Source organism: Ictalurus furcatus, chromosome 10, assembly GCF_023375685.1.
Source record: "Ictalurus furcatus strain D&B chromosome 10, Billie_1.0, whole genome shotgun sequence".
Taxonomy (NCBI): Eukaryota; Metazoa; Chordata; class Actinopteri; order Siluriformes; family Ictaluridae; genus Ictalurus; species Ictalurus furcatus.
The window spans coordinates 18291256-18309886 of NC_071264.1; the positions used below are offsets into that span (position 1 = coordinate 18291256).

The 18631-nt window shown below is 39.2% G+C and overlaps 1 protein-coding gene across 1 annotated transcript in view; it reads right to left on the reverse strand.

The window, feature by feature from the left end:
• Window positions 1-18631, reverse strand: part of insrb (insulin receptor b) — an 83691-nt gene that overhangs the window by 55020 nt on the left and 10040 nt on the right. Inside the window, exon 2 of the mRNA XM_053634428.1 lies at window positions 2839-3387. Within this exon, the coding sequence (XP_053490403.1) occupies window positions 2839-3387 (549 nt within the window). The remainder of the gene's footprint in view (window positions 1-2838; window positions 3388-18631) is intronic.

The following is an 18631-nucleotide window of genomic DNA, read 5'->3' on the forward strand; positions in this document are numbered from 1 at the left end:
AGGACGAATCAGATATAATCGGATAACCACTCACTTAAAGGAGCACTAAAGCACCTGAACACCTCTGCCTTGAGGTCATAATCTTTGGCAGGGGGATCCCCCCCCTTCCTAATTTAGTCGTGACCAATTCCCAGCCTCCAGTTATATCTCCCCATCACACAACACCTACCAAGCAGGGAGGGTGAGGGCTGACACGTGCTTCCGCCGAGGCATGAGGTGTGAGGCCAGCTGACCAAATCTTTTCAAACTGCTGCTCATGAAACACCCGGCAGCGTTAAAAAAATAAATAAATAAATAAAATAAAATAAAAACAACACACAATATGGTGAAGCTTTCTGTACATTTATTTTTATGGAAGGAGTCTCTAGTTTCAGCACTGTGTAACAGTTAGAGGTAAAGCTATAAGTCTAAGTTTTCTGACATCTTCAGGAGAGAGGAGTTTCCGCTTCACGGTTTCTCTGTAACATGATAAGCTGCTTTTTTTTTTTTTTCTTTATTAACTTAAAAAAACAAAAAAACAAAAAAAACAAACAAACAAAAAAAAAAGACGTTCTAACTTGTATCACGGACATTCCATAACATTAAATGTAACTACGTTCAGATAAAAAAAGTACTATTAGTAATCTTTATTAATTAAAAACTTTCGGATCATTGGCGAGGGCGTCAACTTTCCTCACAGCCACACACACACACACTGTGAGAGGAGATGTGTATGGCATAGTTCCTCCCAACAGCATCCATTTCTCTCACTCTTGTTTTATGAGCAGCTTTGCATTGCAAATGAGTGTTTACTCCATCAGTGAGGAGGGACACATGCTCAGGAAATGTCACTAAACCCCCATCTTGACACAGAGCTTACACACACATGCACACACACAGTCAACACATCACAGGTGAGACTTCACACCTGTAAATTTATCGGAGTATTTTGACTTAAAAAAAAGCAGTTCACGGCAGTCATCACAGAAACACATGGCATCAACTTCGATTCGTTTTCAATAGCCCTGAATTTCCTGCCTTTTTTTCCCCCTCACTGCACACTCCGCATACACGTGTGGGTTATTATAGGAAACTAAAATGAATACATTTTCACAAACTGAAACTGTTACACTGCAAATAAAAAAAAAAATTAAAATAAAATCTTGTTTACAGGCAAACGTATCTAAAATTTCCTATTGGGAGATTGTTGTCAAATTATACTCGGATTATTAAACCTAGTTTCAGATACATTTGTTAATTTTAATGTTAAAAATGTTACACTGGCAAGTAATTTTGCTTCTTTTTTTTAATTCTTTTTTTTAAAGAAATAAATGCCAAAATTGAAATAAGTAAGGCTTTCGTGTCAAGAACATTTAGAAGCATTTTATATCTTTTAGTTAACGTATTTATGTGAAGTGATGTGTGAAACAGCAGCCTGTTACACAATGCAGATATAATCGCTAAAATGAATCAAACTAAAGCAGAGGTTCTCAACCTTTTGTAACTATATATAATCTGTTTTGATAGATAGATACATTTTTTGTGCTTTTGTACTTCAAAAAATATATATATTTTTCATAATTTATGATTTTTATGACTTTTATAAAACTATGTAACGGACAGGTATGGAACATGAATGATCAAAAATGTTTCTGAGCACTATATCTACTGTGAACAAGAGCACTAGGCTGTAATAACATGGACTATTTTACATGTAAAACATATTGTATTACATTCATCTTGCATGTTAAAAACATTCGCATATGAATGATGTAAATTGGGACGAAGGGCGCGTCTCGTTATCCATGACATTGTTAAATCTCCGGCTCTCAGATACTCACTGAACAGAGCAGACGCAGAGAGAGGTGCGAGTGCAGCGGGAAAGCAAGACCTCGCGCTTGCAGGACAGTACTACCGACATTTGGAAACTTGCTAAGGTTTGTCCAAAAAGTCGCTAAATTTGTCGCTAGGCACTTTTTTTGCAAAAAAAAAAAAAAAAAACATACAACAAACAAACAAACAAACAAACAAACAAAAAAACAGCTAGATAAAAGGCAGGCTAAGCTCTGCCTCTCCCCAGCAATAGGAAAATACAGAGGGAGAGGGAATGTGGGGTTTTTCATTTATGCACATTCTATTTGAAAAGCAATAAAATACTCCGAGTCCCCAAATGATGCCCTGTCTGTGTTTTTTTTTTTTTGCGAGTTTGACGATACCTTTCTTTAATGCCTACAAAGACAAAGAAAATTAAGTAAAAAAAATAAAATAAAGTTATGTCAAATCAACGGCATCCATTCAGTACCATTTAATTTGTAATTATTACAAAACATAAAAAAAATTAATCACCATACCAACGATATCTCAGAAAAGTGTACTGTGTCCAAACATTCTTCAACGTAAACCTGAGGTAATACAAATTTTTTCTGTGCATTAGCATGTTTCGTTTGTGTTTCTGGTGTATTTGCAGCTGTCCCATGAGTTCGGCGTCATCCCACGACATCCTATTGGTGAATTTTTGGTGAAGTGTTATACAGCGCATCAACCTCTAAAATTTTATTCTCAAACTTCTCGCACCAACAGCCATCTTTGCTCGCTATAGCACCAAGTTATCCGTCACATTTTGCATTCTAAGACCACCGCTCTAAACTCACAACCAAGTTATTATCTTTTTATTATGTGCCATTTTTGATTCAGGCCAAACATTATACCGTGTAAAGCCAGTTTAAATGTAGGATGTTGTTTTTGGTTGGTTTTGAATACACAAATATAAGAAATCCAGTGAAATTGGTCCTGACAGCCTAAATGAACCCCAATAAGAAAGCATTAGAGCTAAAATAAAAATGAAAGGGAAACACTCACTTCTCTGGCAGTGGTCTTGGTTCCAGCAGCGTTCTCCAAAATGGCCGTTGATGGTGGTCTGGACACACGTGATCTTTCCGGTGATGGTTCCAGGACAGATGTCACCGCACTCGCGCTCGTTTTTGTTCGCCACGATGTAGTTGTCCTCAGCCGAGTCAAGGATTTTGGACCAGTCGAGGGTGGAGAGGTAGCAAAGGTCGGGGTTCTTCTCCATGCGCACGGCTCCGCGTGTTATGTTCATCAGACCGTGAAGCCCCACCTCTTTCAGCTGCAACATCTCAAAGATCACCAAGGCGTAGTTGAAGAACAGGTTGTTGCCACGGATGACAGCGAGGTTGGGAAACAGATCCCTCAGGCTCTCCAGGCCGTAGACGCGGAACAGCAGCAGGTAGTCGGTGATCATCACTAGTTTGGGGAAGCTCAGGCCACGGAAGTCCTCAGCTCTGGTCTTGAACATGAGCAGGATCTTCAGGTGGCCCTCGATCACTGTGCAGTTCTCCAGCAAGCGCAGGTTGGTCACGTCGTTCCGGATGTCTTTGCTGGAGCAGACTGAAGGAGAGAAGAGGAGAAAGGTCAGTTTCTGAAGCCTAATTTAAACAGTCAGCCAATAACAAACTTGATCACATGGCAGTTCCACTAGCTCTGTCTTTTTGATTCTTTGGCTTGATCCATCGATTACTGAGTTACAGCATTAGCTAAACTTAGTGCTAATGCTAGTAAGCTATGTAGTTTAGCAAACATTAAGGTTACCGCTACAGCAAAAGCTAGTTGATCAAGTAGCTATCCCAAGACTTCTAGCACAGTAGCTAACGTTAGCCAGCTGAAATTCGATATGATGATATAACACAGACATTATGATAAATTATGTCACAATACAATTTCTGAGATATCGCAAGTATAGTCAGTATTTTGACAACAATTACAAACTCGGATCTGATTAAATGTCAAACTGATGAGATGGCAACATTCTGTACTGAATCTTTAAAGTTGTAAAATGTTAACTTTAACTAATTTTTTTAATTGTCAATTCAAATTTAAAAATGCAAAATGTAATTATTTCCCTACTTAATCTTTAAAATTGTTAAACGTTAACATTTTGTACTTTGTGTACCAATTCTTTAAGCAAAATGATAGAACAAACACACTGAATATTTAAAGTTGCAAATTGTTACCTTTAACAAAATTCTGAAAGCTGTCAAATGTTAATTTTATATTTACAAATTGTAAAATGGTAACTTTTTTAAGCTGCCCTTTAAAATTTCAATGTATTAAAAGTTTGTGCCGAATTCTTAAAATTCCAGTCCCTCCAGGATTTTACGATCGCAGATATTAATGCAAAATTAAGCAAACTCCACAATATTTGAAGGAGCTTGCAATTTTTTTAAATTACTGCAGGGTTTCCACAGATTTGGGCCAAAATGCGTCATGTGACCTCATCACAACGCGCATTCAGTCAAAGCTCTCTTTGATTCACGTGTGTAGGACATGAGTACAGCTAAAAGACCTCGTTTACAAACAAACATCACTGTGAAAGACCGTGCAAAACGATTTCATGCAACTGCAATTTCACTAATTCAAGTAGTTCCCTACAAAAAAAAGTTTTTTTTGTTTGTTTTTTTAAATTGCCTCGCAAATGTTGAAAAAAGCCACTGTCAAATCAAGCATTTTTGGCCGCAACAATCACAAAAAACTCTGTGAAATCCTGTACGGACTGATATTCTAAAAGCATTAATGTTTTTGTACTGAAACTTTAAAAATAGCAAAATGATTGGAAAATAATTTGTGAATCTTTTAAGGTTGTAATTTTGTATTGACTCTTTAAAATTAAACAAAAATTAAACATTTTGTATTTCAAATGTGAAAATGATTCACCTGTCAGTTTGTTAGCAATGTGTATACTGTTATGCATGTTGTGTACTGTAGCGGTATTACAATTTAATATTTTAATATCTTTATGCTAATTTAAACAAGTAATTATTTTAGAAATCACCGTGTTAGAAGACACTGTGGTGGTTTCCCCCAAATCTAATCTATAAAGTTGATGAGTGAGTAGTATGATGATGATGACGACGACGACGACGACGACTGAGGTTTTGGAAAAAATCTGAGCTGTTTCAGAGACATTAGTGCTTTAGGAACTGATCTACATCACAGTAAACACATGTAAGTGAGCATTAAATTGAGCTGAATAATAATTCAGCCATAAAACCACAAAAAGTAGCTCCTGAGAGAGAGGGAGTGAGAGAAAGAGGGAGTGAGAGAGAGGGAGTGAGAGGGTGAGAGAGTGAGTGAGAAGGAGTGAGAGGGAGTGAGAGAGGGAGTGAGAGAGAGAGGGTGAGAGGGAGTGAGAGGGTGAGGGAGAGGGAGTGAGAGAGGGAGAGGGAGAGGGGGGGAGAGAGAGAAAGGGAGAGAGAAGGAGTGAGAGAAGGGGAGAGAGAGTGGGAGAGAGGGGGGAGAGAGAGTGGGAGAGAGAGAGAGAGTGAGAGGGTGAGAGAGTGAGTGAGAGGGAGTGAGAGAGAGAGGGAGAGAGAGGGTGAGAGTGAGAGGGAGAGGGAGAGGGGGGGAGAGAGAAAGGGAGAGAGAAGGAGTGAGAGAAGGGGAGAGAGAGTGGGAGAGAGGGGGGAGAGAGAGTGGGAGAGAGAGAGAGAGTGAGAGGGTGAGAGAGTGAGTGAGAGGGAGTGAGAGAGAGAGGGAGAGAGAGGGTGAGAGTGAGAGGGAGAGAGGTGGGGAGAGAGAGAGAAAGGGAGAGAGAAGGAGTGAGAGAGAGGTAGAGAGAGTGGGAGAGAGAGAGAGAGAGAGCGAGTGAGTGAGTGAGGGAGAGGGAGAGAGAGAGAGAGGGAGAGAGAGGGAGAAAGAGAGAGAGGGGCAAAGCCAAAAACAGATGCTTTTTATCTGGTTAACACTTCCATCAAGTGTGTGTGAAAACACAACATACTGAACAAGTTCTTCACATGATTATTTTATGTTGCTTAATAGAAACTTTTTTTACTTTGATGGAAACATAATACGCAAAATAATTTATAATACAGTGCTGATGCATTCTGGATTGCGATTGGTCAAATGACATTTATTTCCTGAGTCAATTCGCCAGCAACGACGTGACAGGAAAGCACTAATATTTAAACTACTAAAAGTTTCTCAATTTCATGCAAATCTTTTGAGACACATTACACAATCACGATCATGAATTTACTGGAGCCAATCGCATTCGACATCCAATTCCGCCTTTAGGCCACACCCCCATCTGTGTTTGATGCTGGCGCGGAGTTTTTAACCTTTGAACTGTCTGTTTGAGATGGTGAACGGCTACACAAAGGAATTTGAGGAGTGTGTGTGACGGTTTTAAGACATGCACAATGACAAACACATGATTAATCTTCCCACACTCGTTAACATCATTAGCATCATGGCTCCAGTGAAAAAGTTCAAACATCAAAGATCTTGGCCGATCCACTATATTTTGGGGAGGACATTTTGCATATTTTCCTGGGCTGTTTCAAGATTTAAATGTGTGTGTAGTACAACAGATCTGCAACCTAACACCCTTTTTATTTACGAAATCTCTCACAGAGAGCTGCTTTAAGTAGCTTCCTTTACACTGTCTACATGGACAGCAGTAATGTAATCACTGACCTTATTCTGAATAAGACAATATTGTGATTAAGGCATTTACATGAGTCGCTTTTAGAATACTCCTTTCACGTTCAGGTTTTACATGTTATAGAACATTGATCGATTAACGTCACACGTCATTACGTCCCCACACCACGCCGTCCGACGTCCCTCCGGAATTTCACACATCAACGTACAGTTCGTCTTCGTTATGGGACCGTATACAGTTTTGGGTGTTTCAGCCAAAAAACAGTATTTTTTATTACCTTAATCCAGCTAGTCATCCTCGAAGTAAACACAAATCGAATTAAGACATGTGGAGTATTCCTGTCTTAGTCGCATTATCGACGTGCATTACAGACATGTACACACCTTAATCACACTATTAACATCGTGTGGGAGTTTTCACCGCATTTTGCGACAGAACACGTACACACACAGCAGTGCTCAACCGTTTGACGGCAAACAAGAGAGAGTACGTCTGTGTCCGAAATCGCGTACTTAGCTACAATATAGTGGTGAAATACACATATTTTGGCTACTATATAGTAGGTCCGTACGTGGTTTTGGATGCAGCGCATGACTTCAAGCAGTCGTCTATTTGCACGTATAGCATGACGAATAATTAACCGCACTTGAAGCTTTCGTAAAATTAAAAATGAAACTCAAAACTGTATACGGTCCCATAACGAAGACAAACTGTACGTTGATATGTGAAATTCCGGAGGGACGTCGGATGGTGTGGCGTGGGGACGTAATGACGTGTGCTGTTAATCGATCTATGTTCTATAACATGTAAAACCTGAACATGAAAGGAATATTCTAAAAGCGACTCATGTAAACACCTTAATCACAATATTGACTTATTCAGAATAAGGTCAGTGATTACATTACTGCTGTCCATGTAAACGTAGTCTGTAATGCACGTCGATAATGCGACTAAAACAGGAAATACTCCACATGTCTTAATTCGATTTGTGTTTACTTCGAGTATGACTTTAGTTGGATTAAGGTCATCAATAATCGCCGTTTACATGGTAGTTTCTTAATCAGAATATTGTCTTAATCAGGTTATTATCAGATTATTGTTGTCCATGTAAACGTACTGACTGTTAGTTAGAGTTTCACACTTCAAGTTTGTAGCGTGTGCACGCGCATGTGTGTCACTACACATTACACAACTTAACACCCTTCCTCCCTTAAAATTTTTTTTTTGAATTCTTGAGGCAGTGTGAGAGCTGCTTTGAATATCCTGCTCACTGGAGTATGACTCGCAGCCAAAAGCTAAAATATACAACAAGAACCAGCAGCGACTTCAAAACACGACAGAGATAGATAGATAGATAGATAGATAGATAGATAGACAGACAGACAGATATTTTCTGATGATCCTCACTAATGCAAAGCAAATATATCTAAGTGAAAAGCTCAGTGCATAAAAGTATGCACTGGCTAATGAACAAGCAGTGAAGCATTCTGGGATAAGAAATTTTATTTGATGTTCTTCATTATCTGAAGAGCACTTTCTGTCTCTCTCTTTCCATCTCCTTTACTCTCACACCCTCTTCTCTCTTTCTCTCCTCTATTCCTCTTTTTCTCTCTCAATACTTCACGCTGCTGTTTCCTTCCCTTCATCCTTGTTTAATCCCAATCATTTCATGCATGCAGTGCTTTAGTGCTCCAATCTGTACATTTACACCACCGCATGGTTAGAAATTCGACATTCTGATTGGTCAGAAGGTGCTGATAGTTTTCAATAACAGCATCTCTGACAGTAGTGCAGCTGCAAATCACAGGTTTATATTAATGCGATTGTTCTAATACGTTACATTTTTATATTAACAGCTCACACACAAGGACCTGTACGGCAAACACTTCACATAATTATTTTTAAAAAAAAAAACAAATCATTTAAGTTTTCCGTAAGGAGACATTTATTTAATATTTATGGAAACAGTCATCAGTGCCTGAGGTAAAGCTGTAACTACGTTTTCCGGCATCTTCAGGAGGGAAGGAGTTTACACTTTGGGGTTTCTCAGTAATATGACAAGCTGTGGGTTGTTTTTTTTTGTGTTGAGTAGAGCAAAGCTTCAGTAACGAACATGTCTTGGAATCGCTCTCACCACACACACACACACGACAGACACACACAGACAAGTTTAGCACCTGGGACTCGTCTCCTTATCACACCTACACATCAGAGGTGTCTCAATGCCTCATGCATGTGTGTGCGCTCTGCTACAAAGCACCTGTAACATCAACCTCATTACTGTTTTGAAAAGTGTCTCCTATTTATAGTTTTCACCCGTAATTATTTTTATTAGTACAAATGATCACTATAATCATCATCATCATTATTATTAATGACTCATTTGCATACATAATTGGAAAATACAAATACTTGAAGATTATTTGTGATTTATTTTGGCTTGTAATATCTTGCATTTACCGTGACACACACACACATACAGTGCACTGTGCGTGCTTCTGTTGCGTGATCGATTACTGCCAGACTGCAGTCAGAGCTGATTTATTGACAGAATGCATCACTGTACACACACAAACTCACCCGGGGGGAAAAAAACAGGAAACACAACGCTGTTGCCTCAGCACAGAGAGAGAGAGAGAGAAAAAGAGAGAGAGGCAGTGAGTGAGAGGCGGAGAGTGAGAGAGAGAAGTGGTGAATGAGAGAGAGGCAGTGAATGAGAGGGTGTGCGAGAGAGAGAGAAGCGGTGAATGAGAGGGAGAGGGGGAGAGAGAGAGAGATGGTGAGAAAAAGACAGCCAGAGAGAGAGATGGTGTGAGAAAGAGAGACCATGAGAGAGAGAGAGAGAGAGAGGGAGACAGAGATGGTGAGAGAAAGAGAGATCGTGTGTGTGAGAGAGAGAGAGAGAGAGAGAGAGAGACACAGAGAGAAAGAGACACAAGGTCGATTAACCCCTGACTCTCACAAGCCGTTTCCTCCACGTACACATGCTTCTGCTAAACAAACACACCAAGAGGTCTGTGTTATCACTCTACACAACACAAAGCTGGTGATTATTTATTGTGTTCGTTCAGCAGACAATATTTTATTTATTCATCTGATCGTTTGTTCATACGTCACTTCACCCATCCCAGATAAAGCGGATTTATTCACCGTGATCTTTCGAATGCCTCATGCATGCGTACGTGTGCCCATACATGTACAACGCAAATGTAACGTCAACCCCATCACACTTCTGACACGATCATCTACTTAAATGTTCACTCATTATATTTACTGCCATAAATATTCACAATAATAATAATAATAATATTAAACATGTAATTTGCAGCTGCACTATTGTCAGAGCTCCTATTATAGAAAAGGAATCGACACCTTCTGACCAATCAGAATCCAGGCCAGTTAACCTTGATGTGTACTCAATCTCATGAATAAATCTCATGCATTATTGTTCATGTTTGTCATTTTTACAGTGAAACTATAACTCAAAATCAGCAGTGCCAATGTTTACACGACACGTGTGTTGCATTTCTAAACTGTTAAACACGTGAACGCTGCAGTAAAATAGCCTGGAAAGTGCAGAGTGTTAAGAGAGGTAACCATTGTTTTAGTGATGAATGTCCTGGTGAAATTCCCCCACTGGTCCTTATCTATCACGGCCCCCGTAATAATCTGCATCCCTGAATTGGCTACATCACTCTCTCCTCTAATAGCCGGTGTGCGGTGGGCGTTCTGGCGCACTATATCTGCCGTCACATCATCCAGGTGGATGCTACGCACCGGTGGTGGTTGAGGAGATTCCCCCTCCATACACTGTAAAACGCTTCGAGTGTCTAGAAAAGCGCTATATAAATGTAACTGTAAACACTAAAAGGAAGCCAGCTGTGCATTTGAAAAACCCTGTGTGACGTTTCTATTGCTCCGAAACTAAGAAGAGCGATTAAAGTCCCCGAGATGAGCCTTGAATTACACAGCTGCATGATTTGTGCTTTTGTTTGCTGTGACTCACAGCTCGGCTGAAAAAGTGAACTATGACTTTAAACGCTGATTACGGCTCAAAGTTAAATAAAACTGAGTAAACATCAGGACTCTGATACACACCGTCACCAGGTTTTCTTTTCTTCCCCCCCCCCCCACCGTAATCTGTTTTACAGGAGGAAAAAACACTACAACATGTTACATTACAACCACCTCAGCACTGCGGTTAACGACGCGACGTAAATCACCAGCACATGGTCATAAAGCACGCTCGCATGTAGTCGGTGCTCCCTTATCCTAGAACGTCCACAGCCTCGAGCAGGCCACAAGCATGCAAAGAATCAGGTGCGGAAGCACACGAACGTGTACGCTACTCACATAATTACGGATAGCAAGTGCTAAAAATAAATAAATAAATAAATAAATAAAAATCAAATCAATCAATATTGTGCTAACTGCAGTAATGTGACGTACTGATAAATCACTTTCACTGTGGAAAGAAAACAAACAGGAATACGCAAATTAACACATTCACAGCTGCACGGTAGCAGAGTAAACGAGGACGGAGCTCCGCCCACAAATTTATTACCAACACAAAAGGCACTAAAGGTGTACGTCAGGATTCAGATGAAACATCTCAAGAGCTTATTTTTCAGATATGAAACTTCAGATGAAACATTTACCGCACTCATTTATTTACCTTCAGTACAGGCTTTATGCTGATCAGCGTCATTGTTGTTTAAATGGCCAATTTGTTCATATTTTGGAAAAAGTTTTTTTGTTTGTTCTTTAGCAATGTATGATGAGTCATTTAGCCAAGAATTTTAGGAAGGTCTTGTGTTACAGATGAACAGTTAGATTCGTTTCGAGTCGGTGAAGCCATCGTTTCCCTACAGAGAGAGCGGTGCCACTTTTCCTTACAGACACGATCACTTCAGATTAAAGCATTGGTGCTGTGCTCACAGGTCACTCGAACCTTTTCAAAGTGCAACTGATTGCAATAAAGGAGCGGCTTATTATTTGTGCCTCAATTTCCAGTGGTATTTGTTATAACTAGAGATACACCAATGTATCGGCCCATACACTATGGGCCATCGGCCGATAGTTTAAAAACATCCGATGATCAGGGCCGATTATATCCTGTCAGTCAAAAGAGGGCGGGAAAACACATCGATTTCGTGCCGTGTGTAAAGAAGATGTCTCTTGTGTGGAATGACGACAAAACTGCAGTTTGTAATCTCTGTAATGATAAAATTTTACACTGGAAGTGAGCAGCAGTGCAGCGGGAGTTTCGCAGTTTCGGCGTCAAGTCAAATTTTTTTTCCACGCTGCTCGGGTTGAATTAAAGCGCCATTACACCGTTGAAAGATTTAAATGAAGAGGAGTTGACAAAAAAAAATTATATATTGCACAGAAAAATATATTTGTAGAGTAGTATATTTCATATGCAGTTAATGTTAATATATAAAAAAGTTGATATTATATATTATCAGTTTGATGGAGTAGAAATGATTTTGTTTGTGGTGAGTGAATGTGAGCCTAACAGGAGGTTTTTTAGAATTCAGTCAATGTTAATATGAATTAATAACATTCAATAAGTTAAGAAATCTTACTTTAATCTTCAGAATTTAGTTCATGTGTTAATGTTAATGTGAGTAATGTGTTTTGTGGTTATGAGACCAGGTACTGTGAAACAACTTGTTGAAATGGAGAGAATAAAAGTTTTTATTTGCATTTCCTTCAGAATTGTGGAATTAATTATTATTCATTTATAAGAAGGCATAAAAGCCAGAACTATCGGTATCGGTTATCGGGATCTGCCGATACCACTCTGAATAATCGGTTATCGGGATCTGCCGATATCACTCTGAATAATCGGTTATCGGTATCTGCCGATACCACTCTGAATAATCGGTTATCGGTATCTGCCGATATCACTCTGAATAATCAGTTATCGGTATCGGCTGAGATATTTAGCATCGGTGCATCTCTAGTTATAACTTTTTTCAAGAAATAAAGGACATCAAACTCTCAGATGAGGTTGAACTTGTCGTTAGTTTACTGAGAGTCTCCTGCACCCATTTTTCTTGTCCTTTGTGTTTTCGCTCGCCTTCTCTAAAGGATGACCACAGCCGGAACTTTTTATTTATAAGATTTAGAAACATGCATAATAAAGCGGCTGTATGAAAGAGCTTTGCAGTCCGTACAGGATCCTGGGGAGTTTTGTCTTGTGATTTCAAGTCCGTCTTTGTGACGTAGCACTGCTTCAACCTTGCGCCTACCTTCGCAGTAAACATTCTAATATAGATGTTATTGCCTTTGCATGTGTAAATAATGGGGAACAAAACTCAAATAATATTGAAACTATTAGAGCAACTTGTTCTGAAAGGTCTAGCAGGACTTGGTCAACTCTTGTATGAATATTCCTACAAAATGGAAACTCGAGTGTTTTGTTTTGTTTAATCTGTCAAGTGTTTGAAATGGTCCCAAAATTAGTCAGGTTTGCAGTTTTTAGCTCCACCCTGCTGAAGCTTTTCTGTGAAAGCAGCTGCTGAAGCCCCGAGGCACCTGAGCACACCTCTGCAAAACCAGATGGAAAATGGCATCCTGACTATTCTGTGAATTTTCTTCAACGTTCACACCCAGGCCAGGTAGAGAAAACTATGTACATGCATCCATCGTGGGTGTAAAGAAAGTGAAAGCTTTTGCCAGACGACTTGTTTTTGAGGAAATATTACAAAACGGTGTGATGAGGACCAGCAGAGAAGTTGCGACAAGAAAGTGCAAGATATCTAAAGAATAAAACACTCTGGAACGTGCTGTTTTAGGAAAAGTATAAACAACTGAAACTAAAATGTTTTATTTTTCTTATACCACAGCAATTTGTTAATGGTTAAAACGTATTAACTTTGCACTGTGGTCATACTTTTGATCCTTTTATTGTTACATTTAATGTTGCGGGTTTAAAATAATCTGATCGTCCAACACAGGAAGTTAACATGATATATTTGCTTATTAATTAAGGATTCTTTTTTTTTTTTTTAATTGTTAAATGTTTCCTCACAAGAAAGGGCAATTCTCATCCAAGTCTGCTATAAAAATAAATAAATAAATAAATAAATAAATAAATAAATAAAAAGTATGTCTGGTTAAGAAAATACCAAATCATAAGCATTTATTGAATAAAAAGTGATGAGATTAGAGAGTGTAATTTCAGGTAGAAATAAAATTATTATAAACTGAAATATAATGGTTAATTCATTTTAATTTTATTTATAATATTTTATTTTATAATTGTAGTGGCTTTGACGTCTGCCAAAATATCTTCATATAACCTGTTTTGGTTTACATGCCTTATTATAATATCACATTATATTATTATTCACAATTTTGGAGGAAATACTTCCTGGTTTGGCTAAAATCCAAATCCCCCTCTGTGTCACTGTATCTGTGCACTACATACAGTGCTGTGAAAAAAGCAGTTGACCTCATCCTGAGTTCTTCTGTTTTTGTGTATATATCATACTAAATTGTTTCAGAAATTAAAACAAAATCTAAGATAAAACAAAGGTAACCTGAGTAAACACAAAATACAGTTTTTAAATGATAGTTATTTATTGAAGTAAAAAAAAAGTGATCCAAAACTAACTGGGCCTGTGTGTAGGGCTGTGACGGTGGCCGTGACAACCGCACCACCAGAGTGGTAGTTTGCCACCGTGGTGGTGGTGTGTCACATCACACGCCGCATTAATTCCACAAATCTGTGAAACTGCATTCATAATGGGGTTCAGCTGGACTACACACAACCAGGCCTGATTACCGCAAACCCTGTTCAATCAAATTCTTTTTCACAGCACTGTATGGTATAAAATAATGGTTTGACTTTGACATTTAAACATGAATGAAATTAGGTTTAAACTGTGTACAATGTTTGGATGGCAACAGAGCAGTCAGTATCAAGTCTGTTTTTCTAACATTCAGTGTGTAAAAAGGAAGTGACAGTCAGCATCAGGAAGTTTCACTTTAAAAACACACCAAGACCAGGAGCTTCTGCAATATTTTCACCTTTAGTATTTCCTCTATAGTGTTGCCTCTCTAGTCATCAAAATGTTGAAAAGAAAAATATTCACACATGGCACTGTTGGTTTTTCCATTTCAGACGTTCTTATCAGGGCAAGGTCAGAGAACTCGAAGGGAGGAACATTGACAAACACCACAACATCAAAAGAGAGACCACAGGATTACAGAATTTAACTACATTTAGCTTTTATAAAAGCAACAATCCCACAAATACTATTTAGCTAAAAAAGAACAAACCAGTTGTCTCATAGCTAATGTCGCTTTCACATTAGGACTGTTATGGTTTCACTGCGCATGATCAGACGGACGGTTACCTCACCACTGACTACCTGTTCACCATTTTTTACCCAATCAAGTTCCTTACTCCAGTGGTTCTCAGCACTTTCATGCCCAGCTGAGACATCACAAAAAAATTCTCAACCCCATCCATCTGGACTTGTCCTAAATCATACTACTCAGGATTTATCGATCCGAATACGTTGAGCAAAATCAGCAAAAACATGATACAGTGGCTGAGAAAATGTGTAGAATGTAAAGGTGAAATGTACAGCATGTGTTGTGAATAATAAATACAAAACAAAGTATACTTAGTTTTACTCGTATTGATTCTCGACATCTTGAACACCCGGTACCGGTCCATCCAGGATTTCGCAATCGCAGGAATCAACGCAAAATCATGATAAAACTCACTCCCCAGTATTCGGAGGAGTCCGAATTGCAATTTTTCTAAATTACTGCAGATTTTCCGCAGATTCGGGACACGTCATGTGACGTCATCTCAAATTATATTCAGCCAAAGTCCTCTTTGATTCGCATGCACCGATCATGAGTACAGCTAAGGAGGTCTCATTTACCAACATAAAATCCCTGCGAAAGACATTTCACGCAATCGCAATTTCAACAATTCATTTAGTTTTCTGCAAAAAAATAAATAAAAAATCTCTGCAAACTGCATTACAATTTTTGATAAAAGCCACAGCGAAATCATGCATTTTTGTCACAACAATCACTAAAAAAACTCCACGAAATCCTGTACGGATTGCGGACGGAACGCAAAAGAACACTGGACGGGCCACGCCCATAAGCAACAACAGTAGCAGTCGCTATATGCACACAAGAGCCACACGTTACTTAATGCTTATTATTGTAAACGCAGGGAGAAATAGCAGTATAACTGTTCTTGAATTGAACTGCATGAAATCTGATTGTTTTACTGATCCTGGATAATAATATAAATTCCTACCAACCACTTCCTGGATTTACACTCCTGCAGTATTTATAAGATATAGGAACATGTAGTATGCCACGTGTGACACTCCAGTGTTTATGTGTGGTGTAATGGTGTGCAGTACTAGGAACTGTATTCGTCTGTAGTAAAGCATTGTTATATTCAGTGTGTATTAATCGCCGCTATGTTTCCCCCTGGCCTGTTTCCCGGACTAGCGCGAGCTGTGGCTTCAGCAGTTGGCATACTGTGGTATTTTGACTTGTTTCTGAAAATTGCTTCTGAATGCAAGCCATGCAGCTACAGCGCCTGCCTCAAGTAGGAAAACATACACACTTATAAGAGGAAGAAGTGTATGTGTCTCTCTCACTCTCTCACTCACACACACACACACTTTTATAAGAGGCAGGAGCATGAACTGCTATACACACCCTCACTTTTGTTAATTTCCAGTAGATCTGTGAAGTTGTACCATATAAACAAATCAAAAGTATTCATCCATCCATCGGTCTGTCCATTTTCCATACTGCTTATCCTACACAGGGTCGCAGGGGAGCCTGGAGCCTATCCCAGGGAACTCGGGGCACAAAGTGGGGGACACTCTGGACAGGGTGCCCACCCATCGCAGGGCACAATCACACACACATATATTCACACACTACGGCCAATTTTGGAAATCAGCGTACAACGCGTGTGTTTGGACTGGGTAAGGAAACCGGCAAAACCATTCATATCTGTGCCATAAAATATATTATCCGTGCTGGTTTAAGATATTTTAAAAGTTATATATATGAGTATAAGTCAACGGCCACACCCCCTTCACTCAGCATCTGGAACTCTGAGTCCAGTGTTTGCTCCAACATTCAGTTTCTACTCCTTCTACACTGGATTTCTCATTAATAAGCACTCTTGTGTTTTTAGGAGCTAACAAAGTCTATTGCACATCACAAATATTTCAATATAAACATTCTAAATGTGTTTCAGAATGGAGATTACCTTTAAAGCCAGAAATATAACATGTAAAGCCTTGCAGAAATATATATATATATAAAATTTTAAATAATGGTTTGGTTCTTAAAACTGTGAAATGCAGGCCATTTCTTAGAAAGGTACTTTGGATCTCTGAGCGTGCAAGAGAATCAGTGAAAAGTGTGTGTGTGTGTGTGTGTGAGAGAGAGAGAGAGAGTGTGACTCTTAGCTTGGCTCTCGTTTAGAAACAGGTGAGTGAGTTCACTCTCATTCCCAAGTTGTTTTTTTCCTCAGGCCTTTTTTCCCCCCTTACTTACACACACACACACACACACACACACACACACAGACAGACACAGAGACACACACACCCTCAAACGAAGGTGGGAGCGTAGCCTGCATTTCAGGTCCACATTACGAACACTTAAATGCAGAAATATCAAACATTTCCGTCCTACACGAGTCATTTCACTGGCATCCAGGTGTACAAGAAGGTTTATGGTCTATTTAGTGTTCTTACTAATTTTAGAAAACATTCTACTTCCGGTTCTTTTAATATTGTAGCTGCTCATTTTAACAGCCTTAGAGTTTTACATACCTTTTTTTTTTTTACATACATTTCATACCACAGTGCTGTTCAGTGCTGAATTCTGATTGGCCAACAGGTTTTGATTGGTTTTCTATAACAGTAGCTCTGACATCACTGCAGCACCCAAGCACAAGTTTATAATAATGTGCTCATGTTGTAATTGAACAAAGAAGAACCTTTTCTAAAGGTTCCAGTGTCAGCACTTTGCATGTTTTCCAACACAGGAAACAAACAAAAATAATTACATTTAAAAGAAATGACACGTTTGCCTCGCACCACTGGGGTTGGGGGTTCGAATGCATCCTTTATTCTGTATGCACGGGGTTTGAATGTTCTCCCCGTGCTTCTGGGGTTTCCTCCAGGTACTCTGGTTTCCTCCCCCAGTCCAATGACATGTGCTTTAGGCTGATTAGCATTTCTAAATTTTACCATAGTGTAAACGTGTGTGCGATTGTGCTGTGCGATGGGTTGGCACCCTGTCCAGCGTGTCCCACGCCTTGTGCCCAGAGTTACCTGGATAGGCTCCAGTCTCCCCACGACCCTGTGCAGAATAAGCAGTATCCTGAACTGGAACCAAATTGTTTCACAGATGTTCCACAACATAACTATAAATGGGTAAAAACAAAACATGTCATAAATTAACAAATAATATATTGTAATTGTTACTGGCACCCTGTCCAGGGTGTACCCCGCCTTGTGCCCAATACTCCCTGGGATAGGCTCCAGGCTCCCCCGCGACCCTGAAAAGGAGTAAGCAGTTGAAGATGGATGGATGGATATTGTAATTGTTGGCAAACTGTTGTGGTACAAGAGGAATAAACCACTTCAGGGCATGCCGTTGTAGGAAAATAATCCACATCAGGGTGGTAACTAACTTGGATTCCTCACTCCACAATACCAGCACAACAAAATTGTGTAAACACAGTCCTCCTATTTTACACTATTTTATTTATATAGCTTAAGAATGTAGTTTGAAGAACCGATAAAAAATTAAGATTTGACATGAAGACTCTATTACAGAAAAGATTCTGGATGACAGACTTGTCTTGGCTGATCAACTACATTTGCGGTAAAATGTACATTGTGCCAATGTGATTTTTCACCAAATGACTGTTAATGCAATCCATCAATAACAGGAGTTTATTATTGCCACGTTAAAGTACCATGTTCTTTACCTGAGGGGGAAAACCTCATTTCTTTTACTCACAAAGTGATTATTGACATAGCTTCAGTGCTGCTGAAAGGTTTATAGTGAGAATAAGGCAATATCAGAAACGTTTACAGTCCTACACTTCAGTCGAAAAAAGTTTGGATTCAATGACCCTGTTTCTCTCCTTTCATACAAGGAAGAAGC